Source organism: Puma concolor, chromosome A2 (genome assembly GCF_028749965.1).
Source record: "Puma concolor isolate L17-30 chromosome A2, mPumCon1.1.hap2, whole genome shotgun sequence".
Taxonomy (NCBI): Eukaryota; Metazoa; Chordata; class Mammalia; order Carnivora; family Felidae; genus Puma; species Puma concolor.
In genome coordinates, this window is record NC_141668.1 from 122,442,661 (window position 1) to 122,464,711 (window position 22,051).

Consider the following 22,051-nt stretch of genomic DNA (forward strand, 5'->3'; position numbering starts at 1 on the left):
ACACAATCCTATACTACAGAATTGTGAGGCATGTTTTCAATAAACAAGTGATAAGTGGTTCTTGAAGTGTGGTCCCTTCGATAGCAATGTCAGCAACAACTAAGGAATGATTAGAAATATAAACCTACTGATCCAGAAAGTGTAGAGGTAGAGCCCAGCAATCTTTCTTAACAATACTCTCAAGCAAATCTGATGCTCACTGAAGACTGAGGACAGCTGGGAACATCCATCTTAGACTCTCCTGGAGGTGCTCACTAAAGATAGAATTACCTAGACCTCATACCTGACCAACTGGAGAAGGGGATCAAAAATCAGCCTGGTTTGGGACAGCTGGGTGGCTCAGTTGGTTTAAGAGTCCAACTTCAGCTCAGGTCATGATCTCACAGTTTGTGAATTTGAGCCCCACATGGAGCTCTCTGCACAGCCCGCTTCAGATCCTCTGTCTCCTTCGCTCTTTGCCCCTCCCAAGCTTGTTCTTTCTCTCTTTCAAAAATAAACTAACACACACACACACACACACACACACACACACACACACACAAAGAACTGGACTGGTCAGCATGCCTGCCATGATTCTTCAGCACATTAATGTTTGAGAATCACTGCCATTTTTAATGTGAGGCTCACTCTGTTTGCCCAGTGGACTTTACTTGGAAGGAAGGTCTTCGAAAATTTATATTTTTATTATTGTTATTACTATCATTATTCTAGAATCTCTAGTGCAGAGTGCAGTCTCAGGCACAAAATAGTTGCTCATTAAATGGGTCTCTGAAAAGTCTTAGTAGAGCTTTGAGATTAATTCCTTCAGAAGAAATACTACACACTCACACACACACACACACACACACACACACACACACACACACACACACAAACACTGTTTAGAAGTTCAATTCTTTGGGGTGGCTGGGTGACTCCTTTGGTTAAGGGTCTGACTCTTGCTTTTAGCTCAGATCATGATATCATAGTTTGTGAGTTCCAGCCCTGCATCAGGCTCCACAGGAAGAAGTTTTATTTTTTTTTAAAAAAGCTTATTTCTTTGACATTTTCTCAGTTTTTGTAATTTTAGATAATATTTTTTAACTTTTTGTGTTTCAGTCAGTATTTTCCATCTTCAGAGAAACAGATAAATACAATTAAATATATAGTTTTTTAATTCACAAAAGTAAATAGGTATAAGGGAAATTCAAGTAATTACATCTTCAAATTATTTCTTTGGGGTATGTCTATAATTCTATATATCTGATGACATTAAAGATTAAAGACGTATACTAAGACATTTGAGACTGTATTGTTAAATGAATTTAGTTTTGTGTAGAGTGGTAGAAATATTTTCTTCAACAAATTACCTGCAGATATAAAATCACAAAACACAAATCTACCAAAAAAAAAAAAAAAAAAAGCAAGCTACTGAATTAAATCTGATTGGCTATTTCTCTGCTGTGTGTATATCTGTGCTATCTGTGCTAATAATTTCATTTGCTACTGGCTAGAAGAAGCCAAAATTTAAATATAAATACATATATTTCCTCAATTTAAAACTGTTCTTAAATATGAATAACTTTATACATTATATATATATATATATATATATATATATATATATATGGGTATGTATATACACCTATATAGAGATATATATGAAGAAAAAAACATTCAATATTCTGGAATTCCTCCCTACCTCTCTTCACCCCTGTTAAACTTGCAATCAAACACTTAACTATAAAAAGTTAGAGCTGAGAGAATTTTGGAAACAATCTAGTAACACAAGGTTATATAACCTTAATTAAAAATCACTGATTTGGGAGTCAAACAGACCTGAATCCAAGTTCCACTTCTACCATATTTTAATGAGCAAATACTACCTCTGAGGTTCTGTTCCATATGTGCATTATGGGGGATCATAATAATACATATCTTTCCTGTTTCACTATCAGGGGATCATGAAACAACCCATTTACAATGGTTAGTTAAGTACCTTGCACCTAGTAAGCTCTGAAGACATAAGCTAACAGAGGAGAGATGAAAACAAAACTCAGTGACTAACTCCTACCTCAGTGGTTCCAATGGTCATAGTGACCTTCTTCATTTCAGCCTACTCTCTTCTCATTAAGACTAAGGAGAAGAAGATTAGCAAATTAGGATAGTATTTTGAAAATAGTGCCATACTTCTTTAATGAACGAAATTATAAAAATGAAATTCTTGATTCTGCAAAATATGAAAGGAACTCTAGTTCTTTATGTTAATTCTTTAGAAAACCAATCGGTGGCTCTTAGATGTATCTTCCAACCCAGCCCCACCCATGACAGGACCACATTATGTCATTGTAAATGGAAAAATCAACAACAATCAACAAGCGAAGTTACAAGCCAGTGAAGACTCATAGGTTTGATATAGACAATAGAGCTATGTTATTATATGTTAAAATAAGGTAACATGAAGTACTTACTCTAAAAACAAAGCAATCTGAAGATTATAGTTTTTAGAATAATCCTATAAAAAGAACCAGCTAGAAAGTTATTTAGAAGGTTTTCTTTATAAGGAAGCTCTCTGTATATAACTTTTAATGCACTATTCATTAGCACAATTCAACAAAACTCAAATAAATATTTGCAGATGTACTATAAAACTATAAAAAGAAAAGCACAGTTGGACACTACTGGGATAAAATTGCATTTCAGGATAAGACCCTACACTTGACCTCAAGTAAATTAACATGTAATAGAGTGGATGAGTCATGTATAGAATGTAAGAATGCTAAGAGGCCAAGGTAAGTACCAAAAGTAACATGTGGGGATTCTTAAGGAAATAAAATATTGGTTAATTGATTGAAGAAAGGCAAAAGGGAGTAATTTCCCTTTGGTCTTTGAAAAGGGCCCTTCCTCTCCCTACTAGTACCGAGGCAAGGACAGCATGGGATATATAGGAATATGAGGATCAAGACTTCTCTTATCTAAGTGGCTGGAAGCATATTTTTTTACCAGGATGTAGTATAATAAAATTTACAGGCCATTGAGGTCAGAGAGACAGAGGTTTAAATATCAGCTCCATCTCTTGCTGTGAGTCAAAATGCTTATTTTTTTTAACAACTCAGTGTTTTTATCTGTAAAGTAGGGATGATGATAATCAGGTCTCCCACCTGAATGTGAGAACAACATGATATAGTACACATACAGGGCCAAGTTTGGTGCCCAGCACACAGAAAGTGTTCAGTATGGTTAGTTAAGTGACAATGATGGCAGTGATGGGATGGTGTTGACTCCACCCCTCCAGGACAGGTCTGATGAGGAGAAGAGCTGAAGGACCTTTGGGGTTCATGAGGCTTTATAAGCACTCCTTAATAAACGTAAAGTGATTATTCAAATAATTATGTTCAACTTAAGAAAAGGAAGGACATCAGATTTGTTCAACTACTTAATAATATTAGTAGTACTGATAGTATTTGTGGAAGTTAATAAGTATTAAGTGATTACTGAATGCCAAAAACATGCTAAATGCTTTATTCACTTACTACAATGATGCTATACAGTAGGTCCTAATATTATTATTCTTTTTATCAACTGTAAACTCACAGGAGTTGCAAAAAACACCTAACATCTCACTGTCAATACACAATGGAAAGTAGTTCAAATTCAGTCTGCCTGACTTGTGCTTAATCACTAAAGTATGAAAATAACCATTTTGCCCTTTGCCTGACTTCTCTACTGAGGCCTGAATATTTCTTTAGTCTCCCGGATGAAGAGAGAAAATTCCTTGGCCTCAACATCCAACTACCCTTTCCAAACAGGAATTGTTTCAATGAGCAGCAGTATGCTGTCTCCAAGTCCATCCACCTTGAGGACTAACGATCAGATATCAGTGGAAGGAAAAGCTCTGTCACAACCCTACTCTTATATAGAAACATGGCAGAAATAGAAATGGCGGGGAGGAGATAATGAAATGATGCATTGGAGAGACAGTACCTGGCATGGTGATGATGATGATGATAATGTTGATAAATAGATCTTGCTGTGCTCTAGCCATTGTATTAAGTGCTTGGCATGGGTAATTTCATTTAATCTTGAAGACAGTACTAAGAGGATGGAATATTATCATCACCTTATAGATGGGAACACTGAGGGGCAGATAATCAGCTAAACTGACCAAGCTAATATAGTTAGCAAGTGGAAAGCAGGAATTTAACCTACGCCCAGTGCCTACAATCTTAACCATTATGCTACACTGCCTTCTGAAGACATAAAAATTCCAGTGATCTTTCCCATTACCCAGTCCCATACTGCAAACTAAAATAAGTCTAAGAGAAAGAGACAGCAAACTTGGAGTGTGACACCTGACAGAGTGTCAGTCATTTCAAAACAATGTACTTTTATCATATGGTACAGTTCTTGTGATAATCTTTACAACCCATTTTCAAGAAACAGGAAGCAAAGATACATCCCTATTTACAAGGAAGATGAGACAGCATATTTGACATTGGGTTTAAGTGTTCCAGAAAATGTGGTCCCAGCAGGCATACATGCTAGTAGATTTTCCCCACCTACCAAATCCAGAAGCAATATTTCATTGCTATGTTGTTTTTCATAATCCCGCTCTTTTAGGGTCTGCCATTCATCCTCTGGCCTCTTCCTTTCTCCATTTCTGTATAGAAATATGCTAAGTGTGGTTTTGATTTGTATTTCCCTGATGAGGAGCGACGTATGACAATAAATTTCATATTAAAAAAAAGAAAAAGAAAGACGCCAAGTGTATGTTCTCTGATGTGAAAAGGGTGTGTTATGATAGGGAGCCATGGTGCCTCAATGTTGGGTTTTTTGTTGTTTTTTTTTTTTTCATCTTAATTCTATTATGCCAACTCCACTGAACTTAATTATAGTGAATACAGAATTACACAATTACCCTCTGTTCTGTTCTTCAGATGCTATATTTTGATAAAATTTACTACATGCTGCTCTCCCCCTGAACACTAGAAACGGATGTGTTGATATAAAATTTGTTATAATTGCCATTAAAATATAGCTTACATAATGACAGTGTTAAAATACAATTATAGATGTGTAGAGACAACATGGTCATGCATTTTTTTAGTATAAGGACATGCTTAGACCAGTATCCGATAATCAAATGAATAAGGAACAGAATTTTGGATAAGCTACAAAGGCTGTTAAACGATTTGTAAAAACCTAAAGGGAGCTCAAAACCAGTAAGATCAAATTTTCCCCACTGTGTATTCAATAGCAAAGTGAATGGAAGATATGAGATGCCCAATGAAGTGATCAAAGTCTGTACCCATAAGGATATTATGACAGCCCCATTATTTTTCCTTGAATACCTGGGTCTCTGCTCAAACTCTCCTATACAACTGACCTTTGAACAACATGGGTTTAAACTGTGTACGTCCACTTACATATGGGATTTTTCAATGAATACAGTACAGTCCTGTAAATGTCTTTTCTCTTCCTTATGATTTTTCGTAGTAATATTTTATTTTCTCTAGCTTACTTTATCCTAAGTATACAGTGCATATAAAGTATGCACATAAGTATACAGTGCATTTTTTACATATAAAAAAACCAAACTATGTGTGAATTAAATGTCTATGTCATCACTAAGGCTTCAGGTCAATGGTAGGCTATTAACTTTTAGGGGACTCAAAAGCTCAGTGTGGATTTTCAACTGTGTGGGGGTCAGTACCTTTGACTCCTACATTGTTTAAGGGTCAAATATATACCAGTGATGCAAATCCCCAACTTTTATGTTATATAAATTGACTTAAAACAATTGTGTCACAAATACTGTTAAAATGATTGTGACATCACTTTGTTCAGTTCTACTGCAAAAACTATAGGATTTTTTTTTTTTTTTCATTTCAGACAATTGTCTTTAGCTAGTAGTTATTAAATTTGGGGGAAATACCCAGTGTTAACCGCATTATTTCATTTAATCTTTAAAATAGTATTCCCATGTAGTCATTCTTAGTTATCTCCGTTTTATGAAAATGTATCTCTAGTTTAGGTTTTTCTTCATAACTGCAGACTTGTATATCCAACTGTGCATTCAGCATCTCTACTTGGATGTCAAAAAATTTCTCAAACCTTCTACCTCCAGATCTGATCTTTGATCCCCCAGATGTGCTCCACTCCAAACCTCTTCCATCTGAGGTGATAGTAATCAATCCCACCTTTCCACTTGCTCAGGCCCCATGTCTTGGATTCACCTTGTCCCTTTTCTTCCTTTCACACCTCCCATTCTATTTACCAGGAAATAGTGTCACCATCTTCCAAATGTATCACTTCTTGAATCATCTGCTGCTAAAATCCTGGCCCAAGCCACCACCAGTCATCTCTTAAGCACCTGTAATCACCTCCTGAAATTATCCCTAATTCCACTCTTTCCCCCATCCTCAATACCACAGATGACACTGTTTTAAACCAACAGATGCATCATGCTAAAATCCCACCACTCATTGCCTACACTTATGGTAAGACAAAATACATGTGATGGCTTCCAAGGACTACCAAGGCTTCCCAAACTGCCCTGTCATATCTCTAATCTCAAGCCCTCTTGCTTCCCCTTTCTCTTCCTGACTTACTCAGGCATAGTGGCATCTTTGATGTTCCTCCAACCTGCCAGGCATATTTCTGCCTTAGCGTTCTGGCACTGGTTGTTCCAGCTGGCAGGGGATGGTCTTCCCCTAATCCATTCTGACAATTCCCTCACTTCACGTCTTTACTCAACTGTCACCTTATGAAATCCACCCTGACTACCATAGTTAAAAATAGAACCCACCTGTACACCCCCCAGGACTACCAACCCAACATTCCTCAGCATGCTTCATGTTCTTTTCCATATTCCATAGGGTTTATCAACTATCATACTGTAGGACTTATTTATCACATCTATCTGTTTCCACATGAGAGTGTAAGCTGACAGAAGAGTAGAGATAGGAGAAAGGGAAGAGGAGAGGGGAGGAAAGACAGAAGGGAGGGGGAGAGAGAGGAGAGAGCACACTTGTCTCTTTTAGTCACTGATATGTCCAAGCACAAAAAACAGTGCACAAGAGGGATGCTTAATAAATATTTCTGGAAAAAAATACAGATGAGGAAACCAGTGGTAGAACTCAAAAAGTTTAAGTAAGTTCCTCAAGGTTGTATGGCTACAAAAAGGTCACAGTGGACTTCAAACTTGGGGCTGACTAACCCCATAGCCCACTACTCTTAGCCTCTCTGGTATATAAGTCCATGGCATTCCTTGTTCACCTTAATCAGAGCCATAGAAATTCTCACTCCACTGAATACTACTACTAATGTGTTCTCACTGTGTGTGTGTGTGTGTGTGTGTGTGTGTGTGTGTGTGTATGTGTGTGTAATATTTTCCATTTAAACAAAGGAACAAAAAGAGTGAAATCCAGCATGGATTATTATGGTAATTTTACAGTAAATTTAGCAATAGTGACATTTAAGAAATAGTTATATTTAGTAATAATAGCATAATAATAATAAAATAACAGCTTTTAAATGTATTGAACACTCATCACATGCTAAACTCAGTGCTAAAATATTTCCATGCTTATTTTGTGCAATCTTTACAATTACTTATCAGACAAGTATACTTGTATCACTCCCATTTCAAATATAAGAAAGTTGATAAGAAATGTACCTGTTTGATCAAGGTGAGACTGGTAAAAAGTAGTGAGGATGAATTTAAATTCAAACCTAACTTCAGAATTTTGTTCTTTATCCCTACATGAAAATTCTGATGACTCCTTTGATAAAAGTAAGTTTTCTCCAGGAAAACATCCCGCATTATGTCTGCCTGTGCTACTACATTCAGAACACAGTCAAGTTTAAAACCCGATAAAAATGTTTAAGCAGTACTTTAACAAATGGAAATATTTTCATCTAAACAATAAGGTAGAAAAGCAGGCTGAGCCCTTGAAGTGGCTTCGTTGCTATCTTCCAACAAGAACAAGAGAAAGGATTGGCAGCCACAGAAGAGAGAGAGCACAACATCCAGAGATGGAGAGTTCTGTAAATGACCAATTATAAAACTATTTAGCTGTAGCACTTTCATAGCAAGAGGCAAAATAATCCATTAAACTGAAAATTCTCCTTCCCCTCACTCTACGGCCCACATAAACATTAACGTTGCATTTATTAGGATGTATTTCCTGTGCTCTATCAACTTGACTTTCAGCAATTGTATTAATACAGTCAGCTCACTTTGCACATATATCTGAATGATGGATTTTCCCACTTGAGGTTTGTAGAAAGAGTAGAGTGAATGAAATAAAGTTCAGAAAGAGCCATCATAATCCATAATGATGGGCACTGAATCAGGACCAAAAAAAAAACCACATCTTTTCTCTTTTATTTGCATGGACAGTCTACTATGTATTTGTTTCCTACATACAGGGCTACCTGTTGAATAACAGACAACAACCATATTTCATTTGGGGGTGAGGATTTGTGTGCTCAAGTTTTTTGTTTTTTTTTTTTTTTTTAATTTTTTTTTTCAACGTTTATTTATTTTTGGGACAGAGAAAGACAGAGCATGAATGGGGGAGGGGCAGAGAGAGAGGGAGACACAGAATCGGAAACAGGCTCCAGGCTCTGAGCCATCAGCCCAGAGCCCGACGCGGGGCTCGAACTCACGGACCGCGAGATCGTGACCTGGCTGAAGTCGGACGCTTAACCGACTGCGCCACCCAGGCGCCCCTATGTGCTCAAGTTTTAACAGACCTATAGAATTAATCTCATTGTAGAACTGAAATAAAATATTATTTCTTTCTGGAAATAGGTGTGGTTAAGCAATCAGCCACTTTGATGTCTTCAAATTTCACCACAGTTTCAGGGTAGGTGAATTATAATTATTTTAAGTATTTCTGCATTTGTGCAAGAGTTGAACAGCATTCGTAGTGGTTGACAACCAGGGTACTGTCAGATAAACCTGAGTGTGAATCTAGACTTTGCCACTTACCAGTCATGTGACTTGGGGCTATGAGAATCACTTTCTTCAGCTGTATGGTGGGAATGATAATATGCCTTTTGCAGAACTATTGTAAGAACCAAATGAGATAAAGTATTTATAGTGCATGGCATAATGGCTCCTAGCAAAGATCAAATTATTAATGTGGTTACTACTACTGTTATTGAAAAGAAATTAGAGCTTTGGTTCTCATAAAACAGATATGTATACTATATTATAACTTCACATTATTTTATTTTTGACCTTATAATATAATAACTTGATTCAAGAAACATTTAGCAGTAAATATAATTGAAAGGAAGTTACTTGTCAAACATGGAAATATCATAATCATAAATGCTGCCATAATATTCTTCTCAGATATTTACCTGAACAAAGATTTTGTTTTGCTTTTGTTAGGTGCATAAAATACATCTATTTACTGTGTCATTTGACAAAAGGTCCATGAATTCATTGGTCTGAATGTATGTTGCATAACTGTCTTCTAAACAGTAGTCACATATACAGGTTAGTTGTTGGAAAAATGTGTTTGTGACTGTTCTTTTTTGTCTACTTTAAGTAAAAGGGGAAGACAAGTAGTTAGGCTTGATGCTTACTGTAGAGTGACCCAGGAGTTTAATGCATCTTGTACTCCATTATGCCAGGAAAATGCTGCTCTTCCCTGGAGACATCAACAAAAGATTTGCTGTAATGAAGGGAAGCAAGGATGGTTCTAAAGCTTCCAAATAGGAGGCCTATATGCTGCACTCCACATCAGAAGTGTTCACCTTCTCTCTCAATTGCATCAAGATGGGATAACAAATCCTTCATGTTAATAAAGCAAATGTTGAGAAGAGAGGGAAGAATGCAGAGTTCTGAATATCCCACACCTGCGCTAGAAGCATTATATTTAATGTAAAGAAAATATATTATTTCTCACTTAATGGATGCCAATCAGCAAGCCTTACACTAAGCTAAGAAATCGCTTGTTTTGGCTAGGAGGCTGTTGGGGTTTTTTTTTGTTTTTGTTTGTTTTTGTTTTTTTAGTGTTTATTATTGAGAGAGAGAGACACAGGAAGAGCGCAAGCAGGGGAGGGTTAGAAGGAGAGGGAGACACAGAATCTGAAGTAGGCTCTAGGCTCCAAGCTGTCAGCAGAGAGCCAGATGCGGGGCTCGAACTCATGACTGCAAGATTATGACCTGAGCCAAAGTCAGATGCTTAACCGACTAATCCACCCAGGAGCCCCTGGCTAGGAGACTTTTAACTGCACATAGCTGAAAACAAGCTGAAAATAGTAGAAGGAATTTTGATTAATTAATTTATCTTAAGAACAAGTGCTGAAAATTCAGGGATTCAGCTGATTCAGATATAGTTGGGTTTGAGAGTTTCAGAATATCAACAGGGCTCGGGCTTTCTCTCCATTACTCAACCCTGCCTACCTCTGTATGACTTTATTCTACAGAAAGTCTTGTCTTGTGTTGAATGGCCACTGGGAGTCCCAGAGTTGTTTTTCCCCAGCTTAGAAATTCCAGAGAGAGGAGCCAATTTTCCCATTTTCCTCTGACAGAAAAGTCTTGGGGAGGATTCTGGCCAAGGTCAGATGCCTACACCTGAACCCATCACCTGCTTTGCTTGAGTTCAGTTACTTGGGCCAGGGAGGAGGCAGAAAGTCCTTATTTGGCAGTTTTCCAAAAGAAAGCCTGGTGTTTTTGCAAGATGAAAGGGGACAGCACTGGATAATGAAAGCTATATCTGCCTCTATAAATTCCACAGTTCCTGCTCCCTGTCCCAGGTCTTCTGACGATGCAGTAAGCCAACCCAGAAGGTCATTTTCCTCAACACCAGCCTTATATACATGACTAAGAAGCACACCAGCAAAAGAAAAAGGGGGAAAAGTCTGAATATGAGAAATGAGCTAGACTGATATTAAGATACCGGTGAAAATATTCTTTAAAAGTTCCCCCAAACTCGCTCAAAGTTCAAAGTGGGAGCCAGAAATATGACATTATAGAGTTTGGACAAGAGCAGGTTTTCTCCAAGCAAACTACGACCTGAAGAGATTAAAGACTTAGAAACATTTATTTTTAAAGTAAAACAAATCAGATGAAGTAACTGAGGCCTGGAAAAAATAATCAATTTATTTAGGGTAACAAGAATAATGAATGGCAGGAATGAGATTGGAGTGCACTTTGTGTAATCTGGCTATGGTCTTTTAAGGCCATGACACGACCTATATATATAGGAAATGGAGCATTTATGGTTTGTTATACTCTAAGAATTTATGAAAACAAAGGCCATCATTATTTCCATTATTTTTGAAGAGAAAAATTCCCAAAGACATCTTAATCTTATGGGCCTGTATACATAAAATATAAACGTGGAGGTATCTTCAAATATAGTATGTGCCTGCCTCTATTCCTTCCCTCTCTGCTCTTTTCAAAAATGCCCCTTTTAAAAATTGCCCACTCACCATCTGTTAGGTAAATTTCCTGAAACACAGTAAATGTGGAGGCAGAGATTGTTATAGAGCCTATTCCAAATGGCACTGACACCTGTATTTATGAAATTTTAAAAAGAGTAGGTTAGAGTTGTTTAAAAAAAAATTCCTACTATAGTAATACCATATCATCCTAGGTGCCCAGTTCTACCCAATTATGTAAGATGGACAGAAAGAGAGAAAAGAGGGAACAAAAGAAAGAAGGAAGAAGAAAACTAGGTATGTATATGTAAAATGCCCTGGAAGTTTGAGATTATGTTCAAGCTTCAATGAACAGAAGGATGACATTTAGAAATTTACAAATGTATTTCAATTATGGTATAAAGTCCACAGGTTTAGATCTGCAATATGCTCCAACAAGAGTCAAGTTGGCCACTTTTTCCATCTAGTTGCTTTTGAAGGAACAAAGCAACTGAAACAGATGCCATTCAATTCCAAGTCTATGGCTTAGACCATGTCACTGGCCATGAAATATTGTTCATTCAGAGTCAGGATGTAGCAAGAGTAATTTATACTCTCAGAGTGTTTGCTCTCAAGTCAATAACAGAGAAGCCTTGAATAAAAACATGCCTATTACTTTCCACTATAATATATCTTACTTATAGCCCATAAAACAGTGGTCAGGGGAGATTTATCCTTTGGACACCATATTATATAAGCTCTCTACTTTAAGCCATCCCCACTCTGTGATTATTTTTTAAATATGTTACTCATAGTCAAAATTAATTTACATTTAATCTTTCTTAGCATTAGGAGAGTATTATTTTGTACAGGCTCAGAAACAAATCTCCAGAAATTCCTCCCTGATGTTTCTCTGAGGCTGAAAATGCATTGCAGGGTGGTTGCAGTGACTTAATTCTTGTTGGCAGAGCCCTGGCCACACACTAATTTCATTAGCCTCAAATTCCTAGATTTGAAAGACCCAGTGCACATCATTCCTGTCCTCTGACATGTCATTTACTAATCAATTCAGTGTGCATACAGAGGGGAGAGAGAGAGAGAGAGAGAGAGAAAGAAAGAGAGAGAGAGAGAGAGAGAGAACTTGCTCAGCTCACATCTTTGGTCTGGTAGACCAGCAGGCAAATGAAAATTCAAAGTCATAGACACTATTTATATCTGAGGAGTCATTCTTGCCCAGGTCCTAATTTTCAGGAAAGAACTTCATTCCAGTTTTTTCTGACAATAACATTAGTTACATTTATTACTATCTCATTACTCCTTCCTGTCCCCCACCCCCAGTGTGTAGTACTTAAGTCACTAAGTCACTAACTATTCCTTCCTCCAGCCTAGAAGCTTATCTCACCGTAATTTTTTATCTCAAATGATAGGTTTGGCATGGTTCCCACAGCAACCTACTGGGCCCTGGAAAAGAAAACTCAAATCTCTGGAGAGCTAAGAATTCAATCATTTACAGGAGCTTCTTTTATATAGGACAATCTTAATTGAGCTGAACCCTGCAGTCCCAGAGAAGATTCACCTACAGTTCTTTCCCTCTCTCTCTAAATTGATTGTGCTTTGGAACAATGGGTCTGTGTACCACTATTCTCTCTATTCATTTTGTAGGCTTACAGAAGCTGGGAAATTAGGGATTAGACTTGCATGCCCAGAGCTCCTACAATCACGTGCAAAAGAAAAAAAAACAAAGGCTACTGGGAGAGACTGTTGGAATATATAGCTATATATTCCAACAGGGGCAATGGTGAAGCAGGATACCCACAGCAAGAGTTATACCCGGCTTGTAGCACAAGCCACAAGTTGGTGCATTCTTCCTGCTACCCAGCCTCTTCTCCATAAATGCAGGTGAAAACTGGGGGCTCTTTTTCCCTCAGCTGTTCAATCCAACATGAATAGCTGCAATTTGCAAATTAGAGGAAAATGACAGTGTTTTCTCTGAATGGTTGTGGTCCCAACCCACACTAACATTGGCATTCAGTTCCTTTCTTCCCAGCCCAGGGAATGGGGGAATAAGGCAAGCTATTTCTTTTGCTCACAAGAGCCTCAGGTTCACACACCAGAGGAAGAATCAGCTCCCCCTGGAATCTTTCTCAGCAAACACAGTCCTTCAGCCTGCTCTGCAATTCCTCTCCTGACTTGAACATTGCACTCTTTTTCAGACAAACAGGCCCATCTGCAGTACTACCAGTGCTCTGAGTGAAGAGAGGAACAGGCACCAAAATAATTTAAACATGTGAAACACCAAATATGCCTTCGACGCCCGGGGCTCCGGGCTCACAGGGTTGCGAGTGGCCCTAGTGGTTCCCAGGTGATCTCTGACTTCACTTTCTCCTGCAGCACTGCCCTCTTAAGTTGCCAGGCTTTAAGCTCAGACAGGAAGGAAGTGCTTCTGGGTTTGGCTTACAATAACCCAACCTCTTCCCAAAAGCATCATCTCAGAATGAAGGCTGCCCCCAAAGCATTTTTTGGGCTTGCAGATATCTAGGGACTCCCACAACAGCATACTCCAGAAGTGTTAGGGATGTTCAGAAGATCAGAGGGGCCATACCAGGCTGCAGCCTTGGGCAGGCACTTGTCCTTCTAGTGCACACACAAACTTCACACTCCTAGGTGCTGACGTGGTGACAGTTTGAATCTCAAAGGAATCCCCTTCAGAAACCCAACACCCTTTGGGAAAGCATTTGGAAGGGAGCCAATTCGTTAGATATGGGGAGCATAAGGACACCAGGGTTAGCTAGAACATCTAGAGAAGGGATTAATTGGGTTGGGGCACTACCTGGCAGGGAGAGAGCTGTGCATTAGGAAAGGATCATCTCAAGAGAGATGAAAACAAAACAAAACAAAAACAAAAACAAAAAAACCAAAACCTTGGGGGTGGGGGTAGAGAGGAAGAAAAGAATCAGAAACTGAAAGAGGGAGAGAGAAGAAGAAAAACACAAAGGAGGGAGAAAAAGAAAAAAAGAAATAGAAAGACGGAGAAACAAGGAGAAGGGAACCCACAATCACACAGACCCTGGAACTCAATTTCTTAAAATCCAAAATGCATCAGTTTATACCCAATGCAGCACAGGAGCCACGGGGCACAAAATGCGGGAGCGGGCGGAGAGAGAGCACTGCAGTAGAACCCACCGCTCAGCTGCCCCGGATCCGCCTTCCTCCCATTTTCGCCGTTGCCCTCTGGTGCCCGGAGCAGGAGGGCGGCCGGCATTGCTCAGCGCACCCTAGTGCCTCCCTCCAGGCGCCTTCTCGCCTGGCTCCGGGAATCGTTTTCGGAGCCGAGGGAAGGGTTGGGGGGCTGTGGTAGGGAGGTCGTGGGAAGGATGGGCGGAGGGCGGAGGCAGCGAAAGCGATTTTGTTTCGCAGTTAGCATGAGCTCATCTCTGGGCTCTGAAGTGGCAGGAGTAGAAAGCTGATCGCCCAGCTCCTGCCAGTGGCCGGACTGCAAATGCAATTTAGACGGTGCAAACACTTGCCCAGAGCAAATCACCCGGGGGTCACGTCTGCGGGTGGCATCTCCCCACTTGGGGAGCGTCCCCGCGCCTTCCGCCCCAAAGCCCTCGCGGAGACAGGCTACAGGTCGGGAGATCCAACCCGAGACAGATGGGCAATTGACATCCACGCGTAGGTGAAAACCTAGCCCTCGGTTTAAGAAGTGCCTCCCTAAGCTCTTCTTGAAATTTTCCAAGCGAGCTGCGGCTTGCCGGGTGGCTTGGGGCTGGGAAGCTGGGGAGTTGAGAAATGCCCAGTTTCGAGGCGTCTTCTCATCTTTCATATTCCACGAGCCCAACCGGCTCTCACAGGAGCCCGGCACTTTTACAAGCCTGTTTTTGGACCATATTTCACTCTAATGCAAACCCATTTAAATCATCGCCTTGTTTTTCGCAGATTGCTTCTTGTAAATGGGGCCATAAATCCAGGATGTCAAGCCGGATGGAGTGGAGCGCGGACAGGGGAGAGATGGAAGGGAAATGAACCAAGCAGGGAAGGTACCTCCTCGGGTGGGGTGGGAGGGATTCGCAGGATCTCCAGGGTGAAACTGCGAGAAGGCTGACCTGACCCCGCACCCCTGGAGTCCAAGCCAGCTTTTAGGATTAAGAGCGCGGGGAGCTAAAGCGCGCTCTGCCCCGGAGGGAGCGCCTCCCTACCTGGAAGAGCCTCAGGATGTTGGCTACCATGATGGAGACCGAACTCCCTGAAGCCCCAATCACTCCAACTACTTTCTCCGGCTTGACGAAAACCGGAGGCTCGCCGTTGGTGCAGCGCACGTCGGAGGTGTCCTTCTGGATGAGCGCCTGGACGAAAGTGAGCGACTGTTCGAGCGCGTAAGTGTCCCTGGAACAAGTGTCCAGGATCCGCGCTCCCAGCGTCACGTTGGGCAGCAGGTTGGGATCGCTGTTGATCTGGTCCAGGGCGTAGAGCATCGCTTCCAGCCTGTGGATCCCGTTCTCCCTCTTGATGTCGCCGCAGGGCACTCCGCTAGGACCCTTGGCATGCACCGGGAACAGCCCCCCGAGGGTGACGTCCCCCTCGATCCGGATAGAGTGCGGGGCGTACATCTCCTGGCCGCGCGCCGCCGCCGCCAGCGCGCACAGGAGCACCTCCAGCACGCAGCAGGGGAACTTCATCAAAGTCAGGACGCGGAGCAGCTTCCCCAGCTGGACCATGCTGCTCCGGCTGCTGCGGTGGTGGCGGCAGCGCTGGAGGGGATGGTGGCGGGCTCGCCGGGGTCCGGGCCCCTTGGGGTGAGGTCCTCCGGGGAAGCCCTGAGACTCCTGCAGGCACGGAGGGTGGGGGCGCCCGGGGAGGGGCAGCCAGAGAAGATGGGGGGTCCCGCGGCGCCTGCCAGATTGGGGCTCCGTGCGCTCCCGGGTTCGCCGGCCCGCGCGCCGCGCTCGCGCTCCCCGGCTTGCCGCTCGCGCTCTCCAACAACCCAGCACTGGGGAGAGGGCAAGGATTGCTATCGCTTTAAATGGTCGTTCGGCTCCCTCTCCTCCTCCTCCCACTCCCTCCCTCCTTCGCTAGCTCTCCGACACTCCCCACCCTTCCCAGAGCCCGTCCTCCCCACTGGTTTGCATCATCACGCAGGGAGGGGCTGCGTGCTGAGGTAAGGAGGGGGGAATGGGTGGGCGGCAAAGCAGGGAGTGCCTCCGACTGGGAGTTTCGCGGTCCCCAGGGAATCTGAGGATTGCAGGTCTCAGGCGAGGGCTGAACTCCCTTCTTACGGTAGAAGCGTCCAGCTCGCCCGCCTGCACCCACTGGCACATTCTAGGCACGGGTGGCAGCAACCCCAGGAGGGGGCAGGGATATCTGGTGCTGACTGCTCCCAACCCTGAGGTCGCGAACCCTGGCTGTCAGATCCCTGAGACTGCGAGCGAGTCGCTAGGTAGAGAAGGCAGTGATGAAGGGGAGGTGCGAGAACCCACTCTCTACTACTAATCCGTCTGGACCAGTTTTTAAGAAAGACACACGTACACACAGGAGCCTGATTCATGACTTAAAGAACCTTTACCCGGAGACTTCTTGCGGAGGGGGGTGGGGTGGGGTTGGGGGTAGGAACCAGGCACCGGACAAGCTCTTAGGAAAACACGCCAAGAAACGTTAGGAATGTAAGTGCACCCTGGTCTTCAAGGGTTACTGGGGGGCAGACAAGGATGAACTGAGGTCTCTAGCAAATCTGTGGTGGAAACCTCGGACTCCCCTCTTTTCATTCTATCATCGCCAGAGATGTAACAACTGAGAACTCTGCAAAGTGCACTTTCTTCTCTGGTGCTGACAGGTATAAGGCTCCCTCCTACCCTTTTCCAAAGATGTTTCTGGGCTGCTGACAGGTTTTTGCAGGCAGGAAACAGCAGGAAAGAGGTGACAGTAGGAGGAAGAAAGAAAGGCAGGTAGAAGTCTCCCAGATGATCCAGATACCTTTCTCTCTTTTTCTGGCTGAAGATTTGGTAGCTAAATCAGGATACCAGGACAGGCTGCAGTGCAGTTAGAAAGCTGATTTTCAAAGGTGTCCTCTCCTGCTGGCTGAGACCGAACTTTGGCTATTAAAGCAACAGGTGGCCCTAGTTCTTATATGAAGAAAGGATAATGTCTCTGTCCTTGGTACCAGAAGGGACTCAGGATGGTTAACTCCTTTCTTGCTGAGGTTTTCTGTTGGAGTGCAGCAAAAATATATTATACAGATTTGAGAATGGAGAGAAAACCAGAAGCAAGGCTATACTGGTTGCTGTTGTTGTTACTGTTGTAAGAAAAATGTCCTGGTACAAAAAACAAACAACATAACACACACACACACACACACACACACACACACACACACACACAATACAAGGTCAGAAGACTGGTAGTGGGTTGTCTCTGTCTCCAACTACCTGTGTGTACTCAGCATTTCTGTTTTCTTGTCTAGGTTTTAGACAAGAAATAATGTGTGAAATAGTGAGATTGAACAGGACGCTCTCCATGTTATCCCAAATCCTCTGTTAAAACAGGCCATATCCCTTTGGCCATGGGGCTCTTTTTAAGCCAATATCCTCTATTGCTTTCTGCATAGGAGACCAGTTTTTTGATCTCCAAAGAACATTACAAACATTTCCTGCTATAGAGGACTTTTTTCCCCCTTGCTTACCATCTATTCCTCTCCCTTATAGGGACGGTCCAAGCCATCAGTTTCTTTTTGGATAGGCCCTTCCTCCATGTTTCATACTTATAATTTGAGAATGGACCCACTATCTTACAATTTAGGACTGGTGACTGGCTATTGTGATGAGTTCAAGGATGAGAATAGAGCCCAACCAGAGCTATGCATGGCTAATCCCTTGACTTTGGCTGCAGCACCTACTGTAGTATAACAGGGTTACCACTATCCAATAGACAATCTGTGAGTGAGTTAGAGAAAAACAAGGGGGCCTCCCTTCCTCAAACTACTTCAAGTGTATCTTATGGAAAATGTTACACTATTCTTATTTTTAAAGAACACAACATTATATGGTCTTCAAGTAAACAGTGTTGCAATTAATATACTGATCTATTTTTGTATACAATGTATCAATCAGTCTTAAATAGGATGCACCTGCTACAACCTTATGCTGTCACAGCCCCCATTCTTTCCTATCAGTCCTGAAGCTGTAAGGATATAAGCCTGTAGCTGTGCTAGGAGCTTCCACATAAACAGAGAGATATCTGAATCCTATAACAAGAGATATAAGAGAGGGAAGAAGGAAAGGAGAAATCAGGCTGGGGGTAGAGGGAGATAGGGGTCTGATAAAAACATCTGAACTCTTGGACCCAGGCAGGTCTGAAAGATTGCCTCTGGATTTTTTTCAATTTTATAGTATTTTTTTTCTCTTGTTTGAAACCAAAAGGATCTTCTAACTCACCTGTTCTAAAACACTGGCTCAAAAAGGATGGGAGAGCTAAAATGGATATCTTAAGGTACCATCAGCTAATTTGGAAAGGGAAAGAGAAGCAAAGCAATAGAAAGGCATACTTGGGAACACAAGTACTATGATCCTAGAATTTAGGTGTTAGTGCCTCAGGCTGTATTTCACAGAGACTATATCCTTATTCAGTTTTTAATTTAAGGCTATTTATTAGGAACTCAGTGAAAAAAATATTTGAAAAGTTGGGTAACAAGTAATGTCACTTGATTTTTCACCTGCCCATGTCCCAGTCCACATTTTACTCTTCCATTTCCATTGTGCATTTGTGATTGCTCAATAAATATTGCTTGGCTGAGTATCGAATGTTGCCTTATTCTGTGTTGTCTCTTTGCTCTGCTCATTCTCCCCGAACATCTGGCAGCAATCATTATCTTCTTTTTATTGCAGTCATCTGTGTTCATGTCTTATCTCCCTTGCTAAGTTGTAAGATCCTTGAGGGTAAGGGCTGGTATTATTTATCTCTTACTCCCGGACAATGTTTAGAATGGTGTTTTGTACCTAAAAAGCACTTATGTGTTGAATGAATCAGAATTGGTTTTGCCATTCCCTGCTGCCTTTATTTGATAGTGATGGAAACCTCAAGTGGGCAGAGCAGAAACAATATCAGATAAATGACTGTCCTCTTAGTCACAGTATGCAGTTTCTAGAGCTTAAAGGATAATTAGTAGATTGTGAAATAATTTCATTTTACAAAAACTGCCTAAGATTGAAATACCTTAAAGCTCTTGATCAACTATAAAAGAGGGCTTCAATTGATTCTTCCTGAGTCAAGTGATAATTCTTGAACTAGTAACTTGGGCCATTGTCACAGGCTGGTTGAGAAAGAGCAGAAGCCAGGCACTAGCACTACTTGAACTGAATGGAAAGAGTGATCTGTTACCAGAAAACCGGGGAAGTGACGCTGAGCTTGCAAAATCCATGTCGGCAGATACAGTACTTATAAGTACATCCAGTACTTACAGTATCGAATTCAACTTTATATCTTTAGCCACAAAGCATAGGATCTGGAACCTTAACTAGAGACATGGGTATTTGTGTGTGTGTGTGTGTGTGTGTGTGTGTGTGTGTGTGTGTGTGTTGAGGTTATATGAATTAAAAATCTTTGTGTAAGACTGGTTAATCTAAAACCAGGCCAGTCATTCTTCTAGTGTCATATTAAACTGGAAGAGAATCTAGTTTTAGGTGCAAAGACCATAATTATAAAGTGTGTTCACAGGCTTGGTTCTGTGTAGTCCTTAATCTGTCCTCACCCAGGGATTAGTAAAACTGTGTAACTCAAATTAAGGGCTCAGTTCTAATTTTATCTTTTTAGCACTGTGTTTTCTTAATCATCTCAGTTTTATTTATTTGCTTTGTTGTTCTCCTCTACCCATGACATTTCTGCAGAAAATAATGCCTTAACTTCTCATTCCCTCTTTAAACCCAATTTGTAATTTACAAAGCTGTGCTCCTTACCTGCTGCTACTCCTGCTACTGCTGCTAAAATATTCTGGCTATTCTTCCCTCCTTCATCTAAGTATTCATCTATAGTTGTGTTTTTGCTTTTGTTTTTTTGTTTGTTTGTTTAACACAATCTTGACATTTGCATTGCATGCCTCATTTGGAATAAGCCAAGAGCATATCTTCCTTCCCAGTTCCCAAGTATCCCTTTTAGCCCAATCCACTAAGGCATATGATTCAGTAAATATTAGTTAACTGAGTATTTTATAGTTTAGAATAGCTCTATTTTCACAATCCCTGAACATAGCCACCTAAATAAACTTTTGTGTCCTTCAACTACCCAGGTGGGCCTAACTTAATCACATAAGTCCTTTTTTTAAAGGCAGAGATTTCTCTTTGGTTGTAAAAGACCAAAAGGGACAGACTAAGCATGAGCGAGAGGGATTCAACATGATGGAGGTTCTCTGTGGCTGAAAGGGTGGAAGCCACATAGAGACTTGAGAATGGCGTTAGCAGCTGCCTGGACCCTGAATGACAGCTAACAAGAAGACAGGGACATCAGCCCTCCAGTTGCAAGGAACTGAATTCTGTTAATAACCTGAGTAAGCCTGGAAATGGATTCCTCCCCCAGAGCCTCCAGGTACAGATCAGCCTTGCTGACGCTTTCACTTCAGACATGTGAGAGCCTCACAGAAGAGCCCATCTGAGCACTCCCCCCATCCTCCATACTTCTGAGTATCTGTAGAGCTGTGAAATAAATGAGTGCTGTTTTAAGCCACCGAATTTGACACAGCAATAGAAACAAATATAAACAGCTAGTGTAAATATGTTCAAGAATTTGAAGGGAACATGAACACAAATAAGAGGAGAGGTGTAAAAAATATAAAATGTCTAGAGGTGAAAACTACATTATCTGAAAATGACTGCATATGTGTAACAGCCAGTGCACAATGCAAAAGAAAAGATCGATGAACTTGAAGAAACACAAAACAATGATCAAGACAGACCATATATTGTTCCACAAGCAAGTCATAATACATTTAAGTATTTAACTCATCCAGATAACAATGGCATTAACTTAAAAATCAATAACAAAATATCTGAAAAATCCCCTAATATTTGAAATTAAATAAATGGCAATTCAAACAAAAACATTCAGATAAATTAGAAAATATTTTTAGGGGCGCCTGGGTGGCGCAGTCGGTTAAGCGTCCGACTTCAGCCAGGTCACCATCTCGCGGTCCGTGAATTCGAGACCCGCGTCAGGCCCTGGGCTGATGGCTCCGAGCCTGGAGCCTGTTTCCGATTCTGTGTCTCCCTCTCTCTCTGCCCCTCCCCCGTTCATGCTCTGTCTCTCTCTGTCCCAAAAATAAAAAAAAAAAAAAATATATATATATATATATATATATATATATATATATATATATATTTTAATGATGGTAACAAAAATATCCTCTCAAAATTTGTTGAGTGTAGATAGAGTAGGTCTTACAGAGAGATTCATAACTTAAATCCTACATATTAGAAAAAAAATATTTTTAAATTTAACGAGATTTTGAAACTGGAATTTTAGAAACTGGAAAATAAAATAAAGTCACAACAAGTAGAAAGAAAGAATAAAGAGCATAAATCAATGAAATAGAAAAGAGCAAAAAGAAAAATCAATAATAACAAGCTGTTCCTTGTAAAGATCAGAAAAATTAAGTGTCTAGGTAGATTAAGAAAAAAGAGAAAAGAAAGAAATGATTAATATAAAA

The 22,051-nt window shown here is 41.0% G+C and overlaps 1 protein-coding gene across 7 annotated transcripts in view; it reads right to left on the bottom strand.

Moving 5' to 3' along the window:
- GRM7 (glutamate metabotropic receptor 7) overlaps positions 1–16,401 on the bottom strand; it is a 900,471-nt gene extending 884,070 nt beyond the window's left edge. For 5 of the 7 annotated variants that reach the window (XR_015248268.1, XM_086697536.1, XM_086697537.1 and 2 more), the window contains exon 1: positions 15,564–16,397. Coding sequence is in view for 6 of the 7 variants with exons in the window: in XM_086697536.1 (XP_086553662.1) it covers positions 15,564–16,082 (519 nt within the window). In the remaining variant the exon portion in view is untranslated. Of the gene's footprint in view, positions 1–15,563 lie in introns of all 7 variants that reach the window. The other 2 variants (XM_086697538.1, XM_086697539.1) reach the window with 2 other exon arrangements.
- Positions 16,402–22,051: the final 5,650 nt, after the last annotated feature.